This window comes from Buteo buteo, chromosome 3 (assembly GCF_964188355.1).
Source record: "Buteo buteo chromosome 3, bButBut1.hap1.1, whole genome shotgun sequence".
NCBI lineage: Eukaryota > Metazoa > Chordata > Aves > Accipitriformes > Accipitridae > Buteo > Buteo buteo.
The window spans coordinates 78,704,990-78,723,074 of NC_134173.1; the positions used below are offsets into that span (position 1 = coordinate 78,704,990).

The 18,085-nt window shown below is 42.5% G+C and overlaps 1 protein-coding gene across 5 annotated transcripts in view; it reads right to left on the reverse strand.

The window, feature by feature from the left end:
* MAPK15 (mitogen-activated protein kinase 15) overlaps positions 1-17,481 on the reverse strand; it is a 26,087-nt gene extending 8,606 nt beyond the window's left edge. For 2 of the 5 annotated variants that reach the window (XM_075024256.1, XM_075024255.1), the window contains exons 1-10: positions 17,343-17,481; positions 13,482-13,580; positions 13,001-13,030; positions 10,267-10,357; positions 9,588-9,718; positions 9,251-9,414; positions 8,201-8,340; positions 6,728-6,785; positions 1,553-1,690; positions 1,201-1,306 (exon numbers count right to left, since the gene is read on the reverse strand). In XM_075024256.1, coding sequence (XP_074880357.1) covers positions 1,201-1,306; positions 1,553-1,690; positions 6,728-6,785; positions 8,201-8,340; positions 9,251-9,414; positions 9,588-9,718; positions 10,267-10,357; positions 13,001-13,030; positions 13,482-13,580; positions 17,343-17,411 — 1,026 coding nt within the window. In that variant the 5' untranslated portion in view covers positions 17,412-17,481. Of the gene's footprint in view, positions 1-1,200; positions 1,307-1,552; positions 1,691-6,727; positions 6,786-8,200; positions 8,341-9,250; positions 9,415-9,587; positions 9,719-10,266; positions 10,358-11,411; positions 11,532-13,000; positions 13,031-13,481; positions 13,581-17,342 lie in introns of those variants that run through there. The other 3 variants (XM_075024258.1, XM_075024259.1, XM_075024257.1) reach the window with 3 other exon arrangements.
* Between the last annotated feature and the right edge of the window lie 604 nt (positions 17,482-18,085).

Below are 18,085 nucleotides of genomic sequence, written 5' to 3' on the forward strand. Positions count from 1 at the left end.
CACACAGGACTTACTATGGGATGTTTAGGGTAGGAACCAGAAGCAGGAAAAGAGAGGGGTGTAGGTGATTTGGGGAGGAACGAGTGCGGGAAATAGGGGGTAAGAGGTATAAAAATGGTCAGTTGTGTGTAAATAGCTGGCTGGTCAATAACCTTGTATGGCAATGCCCTGCACCTGATCAGTGCAGTTTGCTCTATCTTCTTAAATTCCTTTCTCTTTCCTGGAAGAGAGGCTGTCTATTCTGTCTGCATGTGTGTATGCAGGTGTGAGTGCCACCAACTGGAGTCAGATCACAGGTCAGAGGGCCTGTGTGTCCATGGTGCCAGCAACTGAAGAGAGTGCAGGTGTGCGAGTGAGTGTCTGATCCCTAGCAAAGATCAAGTGGCCTTGGAGCAAGGGGGTGAGCAGGCCTCTAAGGACCAGCTCTGGGTGTGAGAGCACCTGTGTATCTCTAGGGGTGAGAACACTAGAGGTAGGGGGACAGAGGTCAGCTAAGACACCTGGAAAGTCCTGGCCAGCTGTTTGCCTGCGTGATCTGTACCAGCAACTGGAATGGGGCTGCAGCCTTGGGGGCTTGTATATCCAAGAGCCAGCAGCTGAGGAGACTGGGATCAGACTGAGTGTATTAGACCAGCTGCCCCAGGGATCCACCTTGTACATATGTATATATATTCTCATGAGTGGAGTTCTACCTTGCTCAGCCAGAGAAGGGAGCAGGATGAGGCTGTTGGTGCTGCCTATGTTTGTGTGAGTGCTCCGAGTGCCTGTCTGTGATCCACGTGGCCAGCCCTGTGTATATGTATATACGTAGTGTATACATGCTTTCTGTAAGCATGTGCCTACTGAGAATACATCTTCAGCCTTGCTACTGGCTGGACCTGGGGACACAGAGTGGCAGCAGCCTTGCCCCTCTAGGGCTGTTGGATCCAGCATAATACATTTTCCTCTAACACAGTCTTTCTCAGTCATCATGCTTTACAGACTTTTCTTTTCCCAGTGGGAACCTAGATTTAAAGACCTGTCAAAAATTATGACAGTATGGAACTGACTGATAGGAAGCACCAAGATGTAACTGTAAACATGTATGGAAAGCCTATGGGAATGCAAATAGAAGAAAATCTCAGAATTCATTAAGTATGTGCAAGAAGGGCAGGTTACCTGAAGGATTAGGATTTTGGAAAATAGGATAAGAGAAAGTACCTCATATAATTTATTTCGATATTCTGCCACAGACAGCTGGATATCATCAGCTAAAGGAAGAATCACATCATAATCCAGAGAGGGCTCCCTGGCAGGACAGTGAAATCTAAGAAGATGATAACACATAATGTAATTCACTAAGACTAAGAACAGCATCACAGATTAATATAATGTTAAAAAGGATTGTTACATCATCTAGCGTGACCTCTAGTGTAAATAGCATTAGAGAAAAATCAAGAATTAGCTTTGTCTTTTTTTTTCTATCATGCATATAAAGAAAACTTGTGCCAAGAGCAGGTCTATAACATCTCAGAAGACATCAGGGGAAACTGCACGTTGGTATTACTCTCACCTTTTCACATAAGGATGCTGCAGAGCCTCCTCTGCTGTGAGTCGTTTATCAGGGTTAAATACTAAAAGTTTCTTCAGAAGATCCAAGGCAGGCAATGGAGTAGAGGATGGTAAAATCTCCTCAAATGTTACTCGCTGCCTAGAAGTCAGAAAACAATGATATAAGCTCCCAGTGTCTAATTTACAGTGAAGGCATGAATTACAGTCCTGGGAATCACAACAAGGTGACACCTGACTGCTTTTGAGCATTCACTCACAAATAGTGTGTCATAATCCTAGAACACTCTAAAGTATAGGCCTGTGAGTACGTTAAAGTCTTTTACCCCTTTGATTAGGTTTGAATGCCTCCCTCCCTGCACTAGGAACCTACGTGAAGTGCCTAACTTGCAAGTCTAGTCTTTCTCTTGTTTCAGTGGAAAGAGTGAGAGATATCAGACAGTATCAGACACAGGGGAGTAATGAGTCCTCTGGACAACAAGTTCTTCTTTTGTTCTTTTGACAATGCAGGAAGCCCAAACTCCTAACTTGGATGTTTCAGTTGAACTGTTAAAGATCCCATGAATCCAGCCCTGAGACCACAGAAATATATTTCTGTATAATTTGCAATGAGAAGATGAAGTTTAAAGATCTGGTTTTGCATTTTGAAATCCTAAAGGTAATAATTAACATAAGAAACATGAGAATATCCAATACATTTGAAAAATCAGTTTTAAAACATGATTCTTACTCATATTTTAAATAATTTTGTTACTCCATGACAACTTTCTTTTAGTTTAGAAAAATGATCCATCACTGAACATAGCATTTGGACTGAGTGGCTCAGAAAAAAAACTTTTCAGTTTTGAAGACTAAGATTTCACTTGCTCTTTTACCTAGCTGGAACTATCTATCAGAACTTAGCCACTTGACTTTCACATTTTTTGAGGGAAAAAGAAAAAAAAAAAAGATGACAACATCCAAAGAGTAGGGCTGTCAAATAAAAGTGCATTTCAGCCAGGAATGAATGGAGAGTTCCAGCTGTTGTCTCTCACTACTCAGAGAAGGGTTATAGAAATGAGAGAGCTCTTCTCAGAGGTGCTGTGGTGGGTTGACCCCCACTGGCAGCTAAGCCCCCACCCACTGCTGCTGCTCTTTGACATGCAGCAACCCTACAACAGACGGATTCACTAAGAGACTGGATGGGCAAGCTAGACAGCTGTTTAATGCTCTCTGTATCCACGGCAGCTACACCAAAAGCCCACTGGTACCCTTTTGGGTCCCTGAAGTAGCCTCTCCTGATGTAGTCCATGCCAAGGATGCACCAAGTCTCCATGTCAGTCACAATAGGATGCTTTTGCCACTTGTTGCTTGTTACGGTCACTTCAGCCTCCAACACAGATAACTGTTGGGATCATTCTGTCGCTCCAGAAATCCAGGTGGGTTCCATCCCCTTGCATCCTGATGGCATTAGGGTCACTGTGCACTGGTGTCCAGCAAAGCCTTATACTCCTGTGGGTACAATGTGCCAGACTATTGAATCCATACAGTCCAATAAACCCAAGTTATGCCTTTCCTCTGCCTGGCTGGATGCATGGCCCGTCTATTCCTGGTCAGAGCATTAATTACCCGACTCCTGTAATTGCAAACCAGGATCAGAAGTAGGATCAGTCCTTCCACTGCGTCTGGGCAATTGCTTAACAGCAATTGGAGCAGTCATCTTTCTGAACGGACCCTTTTTGGCTGCTGTTTTTCCTTGCAATTCACATACACAAGTTTCTAGGCTTGAGATAGATGCACTGTCCCACTTCCTCATGTCCTTCCCACTGTCATGCAGGTAGAACCACAAAGTGGCATGCATGGTTCCCTTTCCTTTGAGCAGAGAAAGGGTGACTCCATGTGACACTCTTCATAGCTAAGATGCCAACCTGTAAGGGTAAGGAGGAAAACATAACTCCCTTTGAATTTGCTGGAACTTTTGGGGCAGTTTTTCTACAGCTGAGATACAGGACCGTAGCGTTGGGGAGGTAGAGAGATTCTCTTCGTATTGCCAAAGCTGGCCAGCCGGTCTGCCCACAGTTGGTGCCTCAATGTCTGTACAATTATTGTCAGGGTGCTGTCATACAATGTTGGTGTGCTCTGTACAAACTTTTGACCGTGTGCACTGGATTTCACCTGGATCTATGGAGCTCTGGTTATTGCCCAGGTTGCTGTAGATCACCTCCACCACCAATTCCCTAATGCTGGATATCTCCCTCAATGGTGATCCACTTGCCTCAGTAGTTTATAAGATCTACCTTGAGGGGATACCTTGCCTTCATGTTGGACAGAAGTTGCCTCCAGAAGCCGCAGATCATTGCCCCTTTTCTGATGCCTTCACCAGTTCCCCGGTCCTTAGCGAGAGATCCCAGTTGCTGGGCTTTCTTACCCTCTAATTCCTGACTCAGCACTGGGCCCAGTATCCTAGCATCATAGCAACCAAGTGATAATTTGCTCACCTAGATGACAGCTGTAATCTTTCCGCATATTTTGCAGCTTGTTCAGGGATAGGGACTGGGTGGTTTCTACACTCATTCATGATTTCTGTCTCCTCCCCCTCTTGTCCTTGTGGCTGCTCTACTGCAGAACTGTTTGCCTCTTCTGATTCTTCCTCCTGCTCCCTCTTAGAAGCTTCTTCCTCTCTTACAAACCAAACTGACTTCCTCTCCCACTATTTAGGAGCAACTGTTATCCTCAAGGGTTGGTTCTCTGACTTAGCCACAGTGTCCATTTTTATGTCCTCAGATCCAGAGACCCTTTCACCCCGCTGAGATAGGTGTAGGCCAGGCCCCAGCACAGCGTGAGAAGTTGTGTCTCTTTGACATAGACAAGGCATTCTTTCTTCAGGTGTTTTGTCACTTCAACAGGATGCCATGCTTATTCAGGTGTGAAGTCTCACACCATTGGATGTGAAAATTGGTCTAGGTACCTGCACAAATTCTCCTACACAACTTGTGACCCATGACCTGACTACCTCAGGGCACATCCCTGTGTGGCATTCACAAATAGTTGGTTATCCTTAGGAAAAGCCAGAATCAGATTCTTGACATATACCAATATAAGCATTCTAGTTACCCAAGGATGTTCAAGAAACTGAAGAGCTGTTGTAACAAGACAGAAGAACAATCTATCCCAGGAGAGAGGAAGGGGGGGGTACCATTCTTCATTTCCTCTACAAACTTGCTCTCAGATGAGAAGAGGAGAAATTGTTAATTTTCTCCATGGGATGGTTCCCAAAGTACTGGGACAGAACCAATGCAGGGCCTAAATACCAGATTAGGCTCAAGGCTAGTGCTTTTATCATAACTCTCCCAGGCAAAACACAAAAAAGTGCTAAACAGCACAGCAAACTGCAAAAGCTGAAAGCAGCCATTACAAGCCCTCAAATTTGATGTACAGCAAGAGAGGCAGCATGCCATGGAGCAGGTAAAGGAACAAATAAACCAGTGCTGAGAACAAATACATCAATATTATGACCAACAACAGCTAAACAGGTGTAACTACTATAAAATCCTGTCTAGTACACTCCAATCAAATCTATTAAGATGTCGACACTTTGGCCCCATGCTGGACACCTAAAAGGACTCTGGTGGGTTGACTGCAGCTGACAGCTAAGACCTCATCCAGTCACTCACTCTCTCCCCCTCAGTAGCATGGGGGAGAGAATCGGAAGGGCAAAAGCAAGAAAACCTCATGGGTCAAGATAAAGACAGTTCAATAAGTGGAGGGGAAAAAAAGGGAAAAATGGAAAAAAAACCCCAAGCTGTGCAAAAGCAATCACTTACCACCAGCAGACTGATACTCAGCGAGTGTCCAAGCAATAGCTACTTTGGAGAAATTCCTCCCCACCCACTTTATTGCTGAGCATGACACTATATTATATAGAATATCTCTTTGGTCAGAAGGGTCAGCTGTCCCAGCTGTGTCCCCTCACAGTCTCTTGCCAACCCTTAGCCTACTCACTGTGGGGGCAGAGCGAGAAACAGGGATGGCCTTGATGGCTGCTGTGCAAGCATTCTTAAGTAACAGCTGAAACACTGCTGTGTTATCAACAGTTTTGGTCACAAATATAAAACACAGCAGCATACAAGCTGCTGTGAGGGAAACTAACTCCATTCCAACCAAACCCAGTACAGGTGCACAGCAAAAGGACGAGAAGCAACATTCCCAAGTGCATCAAGGGAAATTCCTATGGGATACTGTGACCGTCCATTTCCTGCTGACAAGGTCAAACACACATGCTGTGCTGACAGTTGAATCAGCAGGGACAAAAGGGTCTCAGTTCCTCAGCTACCTGGCATAGATTGATACAGGAATCCTGGCATCCCTGAATGAAAGGGAATAATGCTCCAGGATGCCAACTGAAAAAGTCAGCAAAAGTCATCATGAAAAGGCATATGCTATTCATGTGAACAGCAAGGGACCTGCTAGAGCTTATGGTTTGAGCCGCCCTAAGCTAAACCTATAAAAACCTATCAGTAAACATTCAGAGAACTCATAGCACACATAGCTGGGCTATGCATATTGCAGACTCCCCAGTGAGAAGGGATGCCCACTGAGTACCATGGCAGATACAAGTGGAGAATACTTAGAGACTGGTGAGTAATTTGCTGTGGCTATAAGATAGTGTAAAAGCATTAAGTTTACTAATGTTTACTAATTAGATATGTAATAAATGCAGAATTATGTGGTAGTCTGTGTACATAACTGGAGGATCCGAAAGAACCGTGACAGATATAAGGAGGGGGAAAAAAAAAAAAAAAAAAAAAAATCACAGCGAGAGTCATTAAGCAGCTGGAATGAGGCAGTCAGGCTGAACAGATTCGGGCCTTCCATGTGTGAACCAATGTCAGCAGATACCCAAATGACTCAGGATAGGAAAATATTCTAATTTTGAGAAAGTAAACATGACAATAGCTTGGAATGTAGGCCCAACCTAATTTTTTTTTGTTATTCCCTGATTTTGTCATTGGTCTTCTCATCTTCTTTTTTTTTCTTTTTTTTAAACTTTACATCCCTTCCCTAGAGGTAGGTTGAATCTGCAGAGAGCAGAAATAATTTCTACTGGTGAACACTGGAAGGTGAACTTCAGGGGAACTTTTCGTCAACGTCATACAGTAGACTGTTGACTTCTGAGACACACTGAACATTCAAGGCTTACCGGAAACTCATGCGGTTAATAACTGAGGCCCTGTAATCTGATTGCATAGCCAAAATATCTGCAATAATGAAAAGATACTGTTAATGCCAAGATTAGGATTACCAGAGCTACACAGTTTATGAAGGAAAGCAAATATTTGATATTAACATAGGAAATCATGCTAATAAAACTCAATGGGAGATCCTATGGAAGGGGGGATGGAATATTTACTTAGAAATTTTCTAAGCTGATTTTCTCAATTCCTATTCATTCTATCATAGATTTCATAAACTTGCATTCTTATACCCACATAAGCAGAAGCTCCAAGATATCCGAGGCCAAATGATCTGGCCAGGATCACTTGTGTGGGACACAGGGAACAAGGAATACCAGCTATTGATTTCCTCATCACATCCACTGGGGTGACTGGTGATGATGAATTCTTTTCTGAACATATCTGTCATACTCTCAAAGAGTCAACAGTTGCTATGGAATTTTTTTTTTTTTTTTGCTTCAGAATCTTGCTTCTTTGGTCCCCATAAATCCTAGGCAAAGTTGCTGCTCATAGTTTGGTTTTCCTTGTTTGCAATAATGTTTTGAACAAGTGCCTGTTTTCACTTGTTTGGCTAAAAGAAAAAGAAATTGTGCCTGTGATATGCTGCAACCTTGCAGCCATTGTCCTGTGGTAAGTATACAGGACCTTCTGCTACTGCGTCATTTGTCCTGTGGTCTTGTCTTAGACTGCAGACCTTCTGGTTCTGACATTATCAACACATTCCTCAATTGTATTGCTGAGAATGGAATAGCATTTTTTGTTATTAGTGCTGGCTGTTCTTCTAACTCCTGTTTTGGTGTTTTCACGCACACATTTCCATTCATATTTCATTCACAGTGACCAAATCTCTAATAAAAACTATAAGTAACTTTAAGCTCAAATGGAAATCTCCAAAACTGTGATGTCCTTAAACTGAAGGTAGTTACTTTTCTAAAAACTATTTGCTAGCTCAGTTAGAACATTGAATATTGTAAAACATAGAGCATATGTTAGAACATAGAATATTGTAAAAGTTTATAAAGTGTATGGGCTGTTAGACTGGAACTCATGGAAGACAATACTAATAATCATCATCATCCCCTCTTTTGGATTTAACAAATTTTTACTCCAGCTTTCACTTCTGTGTTTAGATTTCCAGACCATAAAGTCCAATTTACCTTTACTATGCAAATCCCACAGAAGTATTAAACTTCTGTTTTAAACTGTCATCCTCTTATAAATCTCAAAAATGTTTTGAAGGCCTGGTTCTTGTTTCTCATGTAATCAAGTATGGGCTTATTTTCCTCTGACACTAACATTTCACAATTAAGTCTTTAATTTCCTTGAAAATATGTTAGAATGACTCACAAGAGATACCTTCTTCCCTGATCCAGCTGGGCTGCTTTCTTTCACTCTTTTAATCTCTTCTCTAAATACCTTTTCCCGTAGAAGAGTCCTACCTTCTGGGGATGGGGCAGGAATGACCCTCAAGATCTGCTCTATTTGATTCACTGTTGATGTTCCAGGAAAAAGAGGTTTTCCAAGTAGCAGCTCTCCCAGAATACAGCCAATGCTCCACATGTCTACACCTTTAGTGTAACTACAAATAAGAATAGAACAGAGTTAGGACTAAATCAATCAAATATTTTTCTGTACCTGGTATTCACATCATTTACATTAGCTTATTTTGCTAGAAAAACAAGCTTGATGACTCCTTGAATACGAATGCTCACAGGTTTTAATTATAAAGTGAATGAGATTCGGGAATCATGAAATTGGCAATCATAAAACAGAAAGGAGATTTATCCTACTAGAAGCCTATTCTAGGAAACCATAAAAGGAAGTATATTAAAGATAAATGCCAGGACAAGGTAACATATACTTTTCATATGACCAACAGTGAAGATACAAGTTGCTGTTTGGAAACAGCTGACTTTTCAGGGCATAATGTATCTAGAAAGTAGTTACAATTACTTAAGCAAAGTAAATGCCAAACAAAGGGTAAATGACAGTTTGCAAAACATCCACATTTCAAATTTGGGATACTAACCCAACCTATATTTATTTTCTTTTCTGATCAATAAGATTTTGTATATTTAAGTCAAAAAAAGGACTAAGCCTGACCAACAGACAGCTGATTTAACATTTGATTACAGAATATTTTCTGAATGTCTATCAAAAAACTCTCCTTAAACTTGGAGAAGAGGACTAAGGTACTCAACCAAATTTTGCAAAGATGAAGATTTAAGGGGAGAAAGGATGACAAACAGATGAGCTGATAATGTATGTAAATGGACAATCTAAGAAGCCAGGAAGGAAATGTACATGTAATGAGAGATTTTTATGTTGCAGAACTAAAGTTTAAATGCATATTGAGAAAATGGACTGCTGACATAACATTGCATCTGGTGACATCTAAAATGAAAAGACTTAAGACTTTTAGACAATAAATCTTCCCAGTGGTGAAGAAATTATAGAAACCCATCCCTTCACTCATATTAAGCAGTTACCTCCGAGAGGAAAGTAAGATCTCAGGGGCTCGGTACCAGCGTGTTGCCACATACTCTGTTAGAGCAGGGTTGCCTTGGTCCTCATTCATCTGACATAAAGAACGGGCCAGCCCAAAATCACAAAGTTTAACAAAGCAGTCTGCATCCAGCAAGATATTTGAAGGCTGAATTGAAAAAAGGAAAATTAATAAGCTTTTTACTCTTTGAATGGGAGAAGATTATTATCAAGGTTCTTTTGCTAGTCTCCCTTTTCATATTTTTCAATTTAGTGTTTAACAGAAATTTAGTGTTTAACAGAAAACTTGAGTGAAGGATAAAGACTATGACTGAAATATACCTTCTGATCTCTGTGAATAACATTTCCGGAGTGGATGAATTTAGTTGCCTTCAGGAGTTGGTAGAGAATGTAACACTTGTGGATATCTTTCAGCAAATTCCCCTTCTTAATCACAGCATGTAAATCTGTCTCTGTAATATATTACATCAGTAATAGATTTACATCAGTAAAGGATTACCCAGTTGTGAACATAAGTTCCTCAAAGCAAGGCCAGAATAGATCATAGTCGAAACTGTCATCTTTCAAGAGCATTCTCAACAGAAGTTAACACTGTAATTATTAATAGTACTGCAATCTCTCTATATTATCAGTTTGACTCGCAGCTCATGCTACAGTTACTGTTCTATTATTGCATACTATTGTTATAATAAAGTTGCACATAGTCTGTTCCACATGCAACTCTTCTGTCTCTGCAAGACTTCCAATTTATTGCTCTCTGCCATCTTCATCTCAACCAGCCACTTTTCATGTAATTATTAGTCCTTTAAAAGTTTCACTGCTATTCCCATCTAATCACAACCGATATATATTAAAAAAACCTGTACTGCTCCTACTTATATGTCTACTTACATGAATATTCATGTAAATTATCAACACACTACTATCAAAGTAGGGAACAAAGGTAACTAACTCATAAGACAGACTGTATTTAAATGGCTGATGCAATGCTAAGTCTCACCCATGGACTCAAAGACGAGGTAGATGTCCTTGTTGTTCTGAGCTCGGATAACATCAAGCAGCTTGATGATATTTGGATGTTCTCCAAATTCCTGCGGAGGGAAGAGACCCAACTGTCAAAATCAAGTGTCTTGCTTGTGAATCATAAAAAAGGAAAATAACCTATCGCATTTTGTATTATTGTCTAGAACAAATGTTAACATGCTATTTCCTTCATTATGTTTCTAATGAAATAAATAATAATAAAAAGGATTTAAACTTGCTCCACAGCATGAAACCAGCCAGTTAATCTAAAAACCCAAAATCTCTGTTGTCTGAGACATTAGTTCTAAAAATCCCTCCATACCATTGTCTGAATAAAATCCAGTCAACTTTACTCACCTCATATTTCCAACTGAACGCAAAGAAATATTGTGGCAGTGAAAATAGAACAAAGTTGCCATCAACGTTCATAATTAAAAAACCCAACCAACCAGGAAGTGTCTATCTGAGGGTAGGCTGAAACACTACAGGCTGCATTGATTGAACTGACTGTAATTGGAGATCAGACAGTCAGCATACAAAGAGATACCTAAATACAGGTATCTTAAACTGTAGGTGAATTCTATCCTCACATTTGCAGACTGATGATACTGTCAAGATCATTTACTTCATCCTCAGTCTTAACAACTTTTATTTCCTATAGCTAACATTTCTGCGCAGCTAGAGGCACTGTGAACACTTCACAATATGCCAACATTTTCATGAACTACCCCAAGTATAAAATTATAAATAGCTGCACCATAAAACCTATGCTTGTATCTAAAATACATAAATGGGTTTTCTGTTATTTGAACCAGTAATACAGACTCTTTATCTATTTCTATCACAAATTCAGTTATAAACAGTATCATAAATCATAATATCAAGCTATCTCCAGCAGAGTCTTACAACACCATCACTTTCCTAGATGCTGAGGCCAAGAAAAGAATTGGTTATAATGTACATCGTCTAGAAAAATCCACAAACCAACACGCTTGCCTGCAGCGACTCATGAAAATATACTTGCAAAGCAGTAATATACACCCAGGCCATCAAATACCTTTGCATTTATTCTGAGGACAATATTCAGAATGCCCATCCAAATAATCTAAAGAAAGTTTTTACCCAAAAGGGATATTTTTCCAGAGATGCAGGTCAGTCTTGACAGTGTTACTTGAGTATTGTTTCAGAACTTACTTCACACCGAAGGAAAACCCCATTGTCTCACCCTGTCTTGCCCTGGAACTGATAATGGAAAGTTATGAAAAAGTTTCAACCTATACTAAAAAAAATCCTACCTTGAAAAAAATCTTGTCAGAGCCAGTCCTACTTATCTTTGCTTACAGAACAACACTCTCACTAAAGTAATTACCAAAAATAACATTCTAAAATGTGGTCCAAAATACAGCAAATGGATCTGCAGCCATACTGAACTATAAGCATAAAAACTGCAAGCAGCATAATGAGCAGCATACTATGTATTACGCAGAAGAAAATAATCAAAATGCCTAGATTCTACATCAACACTTCTCAATTAAAATAAACTTCATCCAGTCCATGAAATGCCCTTATGATAAACACACAGATTAAACTCAGCAATCATTATGCACAGGAAGGAATTTGCACAAACAAGCAAATTAAGACAAACATCCAGTCACCAATGAAAGAGTATTTCTTACGTCTTTCCCTTTTTGATCTCTCAGTCCTGAACCTCAAGAAAGAGCTATAAAATACCTTCAAAAATAGGGGGGGAACTAAAATTCTTAAGTCTATTGAGCATCTAAAGTCATGAAAGTAAGGGCTTAATGGCACATTAACCTCCCTCCCCCCAAATGACTCATCCTTTCCTTCAGGAGAAATATCCTTCTTTTTCTTCTCCCAACTCCTCCTCCACCCATCTACTCCACAACTGCTATACCTTCAGAGACAATCTAACCTACAGGTAATTAACTTCTAAGGAATTGTTCTCATACGTTTTTAGCTCTTAAGTTTGCAGCTTCTATTTCAGGCTTAAAGAATGATTAAAAAGTAAAAAAACCCCATCTCTTTCCTACTTAAACTTGACAGTCTTAGGAAATACCTCTTCCTATGAGCCCTGCCTTCCTTGTGTCCTTAGAAAATCATAGTTATAACAACATTATCACTATTCAAAAACATTGATGTTTCTACATGGTAAGTCTGTGGAGTAATGGACAGGTAATCTTAATGCCACTGATAAAGTAATAAGGCGTAGTGTGGGGTCAATTATATCAAAACAAAAGCAGCCTTAAGTAATTCCATACAGAACATCTCTTTTAGTTTTGCTTTGATTATTTCAAGTGGTCAAGTTATTTCCCACATGACAGAGGAAGAAAATTTTGGCATGTAAATTCTCTTCTACACCCCAGTCCCACCTCTCAATCATGGCATTTAAAATTTAAGAAAAATGCTTTCCGTCCACAAAGATGTAAAAAGCGACAGTATCCTAGAGTACACATACTGCTAAAAATGGTGAAAGGACAGAGCATGTCTCAAAGAAAAAATAAGACCAACTCTCCATTTCATTCAGGTGTTTTTGCTCAGTGATGGAAAGACAGTTTGCCAAGATAGTGCAGAAAAGAAGTGAATCGAATTGTCAGCAATGATCGGCACATTTTGAAAAAGAATGGGAAGAAAATATGTGAACACTATCAGAGATGATTAAAAATCAGAGGAAGGGGAAAAATGGATGTTACCTGCAGGAACATAATCTCTCGAAATGTTCTCTGGAAATAAACAAAAAAAAGTTTATTGTCACCTCAACAGAATGACTGAACAGAATATGGACTTCCAATGAGAGGGCTAAATCCATTCTAATCTCTAAAGCAGAGGAAACCCTTACATGGTAGACCGGCTAGCAAAAACCCAGTTGCTCAGTAGAGAGTCACAAGTGTGCTCTGTGTGCTTAGGCACTATAGCATAACAACATAAGGGAGAATCAAATTGTGCATGCCTATAAAGACACTTTTTCCTCAGGGACATCAAACAGTATTTTGTAGATGCCATGATATAACAAAGCTTGACATTTATTACTCCCTTTTATCCTAATATAGCTGTAGACTGTATTACTACATGCATATTGTCAAATAACTAACATCTTTCAGAGATATAAATCCTGAAAATATCTATGAACACCCACTACATCTTTCAGGACATGTTAGAACAACGATTTCTCACCTGAGCATCTGTTCTGTTCCTGAAAGCATCAAAAATCTTTTTAACAGCAACTATTTCTCCTGTCCTGCGATCGATTGCTTTCCATACAATGCCATAAGCCTAGGGAGAAAAAAGGACAGATGAAGTGTACTATGACATCTTAAGCACAGTTCAGACCTTCAGGGTTGTTTTGGGTTTGCGTAGAGGGGTTTTGGTAGCAGGGGAGGGGCCTGCAGGGGTGGCTCCTGTGAGAAGCTGCTAGAAGCTTCCCTGGCTCCAAGTCAGACTCGCCTCTGGCCAAGGCCGACCCGATCAACCACAGTGGTAGCACCTCTGGGAGAACACATTTAAGAAAGGAAACCTGCAGTGGGAGAGGAGATTGCAATGTGAGAGAAAACCCTGTGCGGATACCCAAGTCAGTGAAGAAGGAGGGGGAAGAGTTGTGCTGGAGGAGGTGGTGCCCCTGCAGCCCATGAAGGCAAAGCCCCTGCAGCCCATGGAGGTGAATGGGAATAGATGCCCACCTGCAGCCCATGGAGGACCCCATGCCAGAGCAGTCAGATGCCCCCGCAGATGGCTGTGACTCCATGGTAAAGCCTGTGCTAGAGCAGCCTGTGCCTGAAGATCGGCCCACAGAAAGGACCTATGCCAGAGAAGTTCGTGAAGGACTGTCTCCGGTGGGAGGGACCCCATACTAGAGCAGGGGAAGAGTGAGTAGTCCTCTGCCTGAGGAAGGAGAGGCAGAGACAATGTGTGGCGAACTGACTGCAACCCCCATTCCCTGTCTGGCTGTGCCGCGCGCTGCTGGAGGGGAAGAGGTAGAGAAAACTGGGAGCAGAGTTGAGGCGGGAAGGGTGGGGGGAAGGTGTTTTAAGATTTGGGGTTTACTTCTCATTATCCTTGGTTTGATTTGATTTATAGTAAATTAAATTGATGTTGTTTCTTCCCCAAGCTGAGCCTGTCTTTTGCCCGTGACCATAAGTGGTGGGTGATCCATCCCTGTCCTTGTCTTGACCCATGAACATTTCTTTGTATTTTCTCCTCCTCATTCCGCCACGGCTGGGGAGGGGAGGAGTGAGCGAGTGGCTTTGTGGTGCTTTGTTACTGGCTGGGCTTAAACCACGACAAGTATGGAAGTAGAACATACTAAGTAGAGAGACTGAAGGAAGAGGTAATTACCAGCTACCTAGAAGAAAGAGAGGTTAGGCCAATGAGCAATACTTGGTTGAGTCACGGACTAAGAATGTCTACACTGAGTCTGACCAAAGGTCCACAAGGTCAAGCATCCTGGACCCCAAAGCAGCCAATAGCAGATGTACATGCTCATTAAGTTCAGCAAGGTGAAGTGCAAGGTCCTTCACCTGGGTTGATGCAATCCCCAGTATCAACAGAGGCTGGGGGATGAAAGGATTCAGAGCAGGCCTGCAGAGAAGGACTTGGGGATACTGGTGGATGAAAAGCTGGACACAAGCCAGCAATGTGTGCTTGCAGCCCAGAAATCCAAGTGTATCCTGGGCTGCCTCGAAAGAAGCATGGCCATCAGGTCAAGGGAGGCGATTCTGCCCCTCTGCTCCGCTCTGGTGAGACCCTCCTTGGAGTACTGCGTCCAGCTCTGGGGTCCCCAGTACAAGAAAGACATGGACTTGTTAGGGCAGGTCCAGAGGAGGGACACGAAAATGGTCCAAGGCCTGGAACGCCTCTGTTATGAAGAAAGGCTGAGAGAGTTGGGGTTGTTCAGCCTGGTGAAGAGAAGGCTCTGGGTAGACCTTACTGCGGCCTTTCAATACGTAAAGGGGGCTTACAAGAAAGATGGAGAGAGACTTTTTACCAAGGCCTGTAGTGACAGTATCATAGAATCACAGAATAATTTAGGTTGGAAAAGACCTTTAAGATTATGGTGTCCAACTGTTAACCTAACACTGCCAAGTCCACCACTAAACCATGTCCCTAAGTGCCACATCTACACGTCTTTTAAATACCTCTAGGAACGGTGACTCAACCACTTCCCTGGGCAGCCTGTTCCAATGCTTGATAACCCTTTTGGTGAAGAAATTTTTCCTAATATCCAACCTAAGCCTCCTCTGGCACAACTTGAATCCATTTCCTCTCGTCCTATTACTTGTTACTTGGGTAAAAAGAAAAGAGACATCCCAACTGCCAACAGTGTAGTATTATAGCACTTACTCGAGACACTTATACGCCAACTGTTTATACTTCCTGATGCACAGCAAAGGACCTGAACCCATACTCCAGGATCACATGTATTCTTGGGAAGTCTGCCTTGATGTCGCTATCTGAGTATTTAAGCATGAAAATCACTCAATATCACACATTGTAGCTGTTTTACTTTGTATGAGTATTTAAACATTAACTGGGCATTTCTGAGTGAGAAATGATCCCATTGTGCAGACGTAAGGCATCTCCTAGAATGTGGAAAGTTAAGATTCAAATCTATGACCTAAAAATAAGAAAACTGGATCTGTATCACAAGGGAGACTGAGTAATCACCATTTGCAAGTATCACATAGTCATCTGAATAGGGAATACTCGGGTAGAAGTTCCCATTCCTTTAGTGAAAAAAGAACTCTTTGAATTCCCTCACTATACAGGAACAGCTTATCTCCTTTGCTGCTGCACTTCTCTGTTCTATTTTTTGGGCAGTCCTCACATGTTTCAGGGACTCCAAGAGCCTTTTAAGTGCTCAGGTACGCGCATCAGCTGTGTACATACACAATACATACAGAACTTTCTGCATACAAGAGGCAGAAAACACAGGTATTTAGGAGGCTGGAACCACTTGAGTTAAGAGCTCGACTAGTAGTTTTGATAATGTCAGTGATGCCTACATGATGGACCTGAAGCCACTAAAGTCCTTTCAAGACCTGAATGTATGTAGTTATGTTTGTGAAACAGTCTCCAAATAGAACTCTCAATTTGATATTTCAGATGAAAGAATAATGTCATTCTGTTCAAAGAACCTAGCATGTTAAAAGATGTAATATATTACATTCAGTCAAAGGGAGAAAGCTGATAACTAGTAACAAGATGGCAGCAAACCTTGCAAGTCAGAGCCAAACTTAGAATTAAATATAGCCATAAGAACGATCAGTGTGAATTCAAAAGGAGAAAAACAAAACATTGTCTTAGAGGATAATGAAGAAATTGAGCCTCTCTCAAGTGGCCCCTTGTAATTGCACATGAAATACTTAACTACTAGTATTAACACAACTAAACAATGGCAAAGAGCTGCCAGAATAGAAAAGCAGATAATCAGGAAGGGTTTAGAGGCTGCCTGAGGAAAAAGATCTTAGAAATTAATGTTGGCTCACATATAAAAATACATGATTTTATGGGGAAAAATTACTTGATGCAGCACAATACTTGAAGTAATGGGGTTACTGTAAATGTGAAAGAATCTGGCAGGCACAAACAGAATAGACTTTGAGACTCAGATTCATTTGGCTATAAACCAGGTGTACATGCAAGGTCGGTGCTTTGTGTGGCAGCTCTCCAGTAAATTACAGGGAAAAAAACTGATGGGGAATTTAAAGGTATTTTCATTTCCACATACTACGTTGTAACACTTACCTTCCTCTGAAATCTAGCTGCGAAGCAACTATAAGAAGTCACAGAAAGTTATCAGGCTACGATTAACGATCTTTTTTCTCTATTAGGCATAATAAATATTTCAGAGTCCAGTTTTTCTTCGGCTCTATAAGCTCTTAGACCTCCAGCACTAGACGCGGCTCAGGTCGGCGGTCGGCGGCCCGCGGCAGGGACCGGGAGACCGCAGACAAAGGCGCCGCCGGGCCGACCCGCAGGGCAGCGCTGGACCCCGCCGCCCGGCTCCCCGAGCTCCCGAGGCCTCCCCAGGGCACTCACCCCCTTGCCCAGGCGCCTCTTGATCTCATACTTCTGGGAGACGAGGGCCTCCACCTCCGGCACGCTCATGGCAGGCAAGCTGAGGCGGCGGGCGCCGCGCCCGCCGAGCGGACGAGCGCCCCGCCGCACGGCACGCTAGACTGCGCGCGGCGCTCTTCCCGTTGCCTTCTGCTGCTATGGAAACAGCCCCGCCGCACAACGCGTGCGCCAAGCGGCCCCAGGCCGCGCGGGCGCACAGCGTGACGCTGGGCCTACCGCAGGCGGCGGCTGGCGGCGCTACCGCGGCCTTTCCTCCTTCTCTTTCCCCGTCGGGCGCTCTGCTCCGCTCCGCTGCGCTGGGCGGCCAGAGGTGCTGCCGCGGGCTCGGCCGCGCTTGCTGGCTCCGTGGGCGGCTGCTGGGGGAGCACCGTGCCGCCGGACGACTCCCCTCGGGCGGCGGCGGGCCGTGACCGCGCTGCCGCTCTCCGCTCCTAGGAGCGCGGCGGGGGAGCGGCGCAGGACAAGGGTAAAACTTCTCCAGCGCGCGTCCTCTGCCTTCATCTGATAAGCGTTTGTCTTGGTTTCGGCTGGGACAGAGTTAATTTTCTTCTCAGTAGCCGGTACAATGCTGTGGTTTGGATTTAGCACGAGAATAATGTTGATAACGCACTGGTGTTTTAGTTGTTGCAGAGTAGCGCTTATCCGAAGTCAGGGATCTTTCGGTTTCCCGTGCTCTGCCAGCAAGCAGGGGCACATGAAGCTGG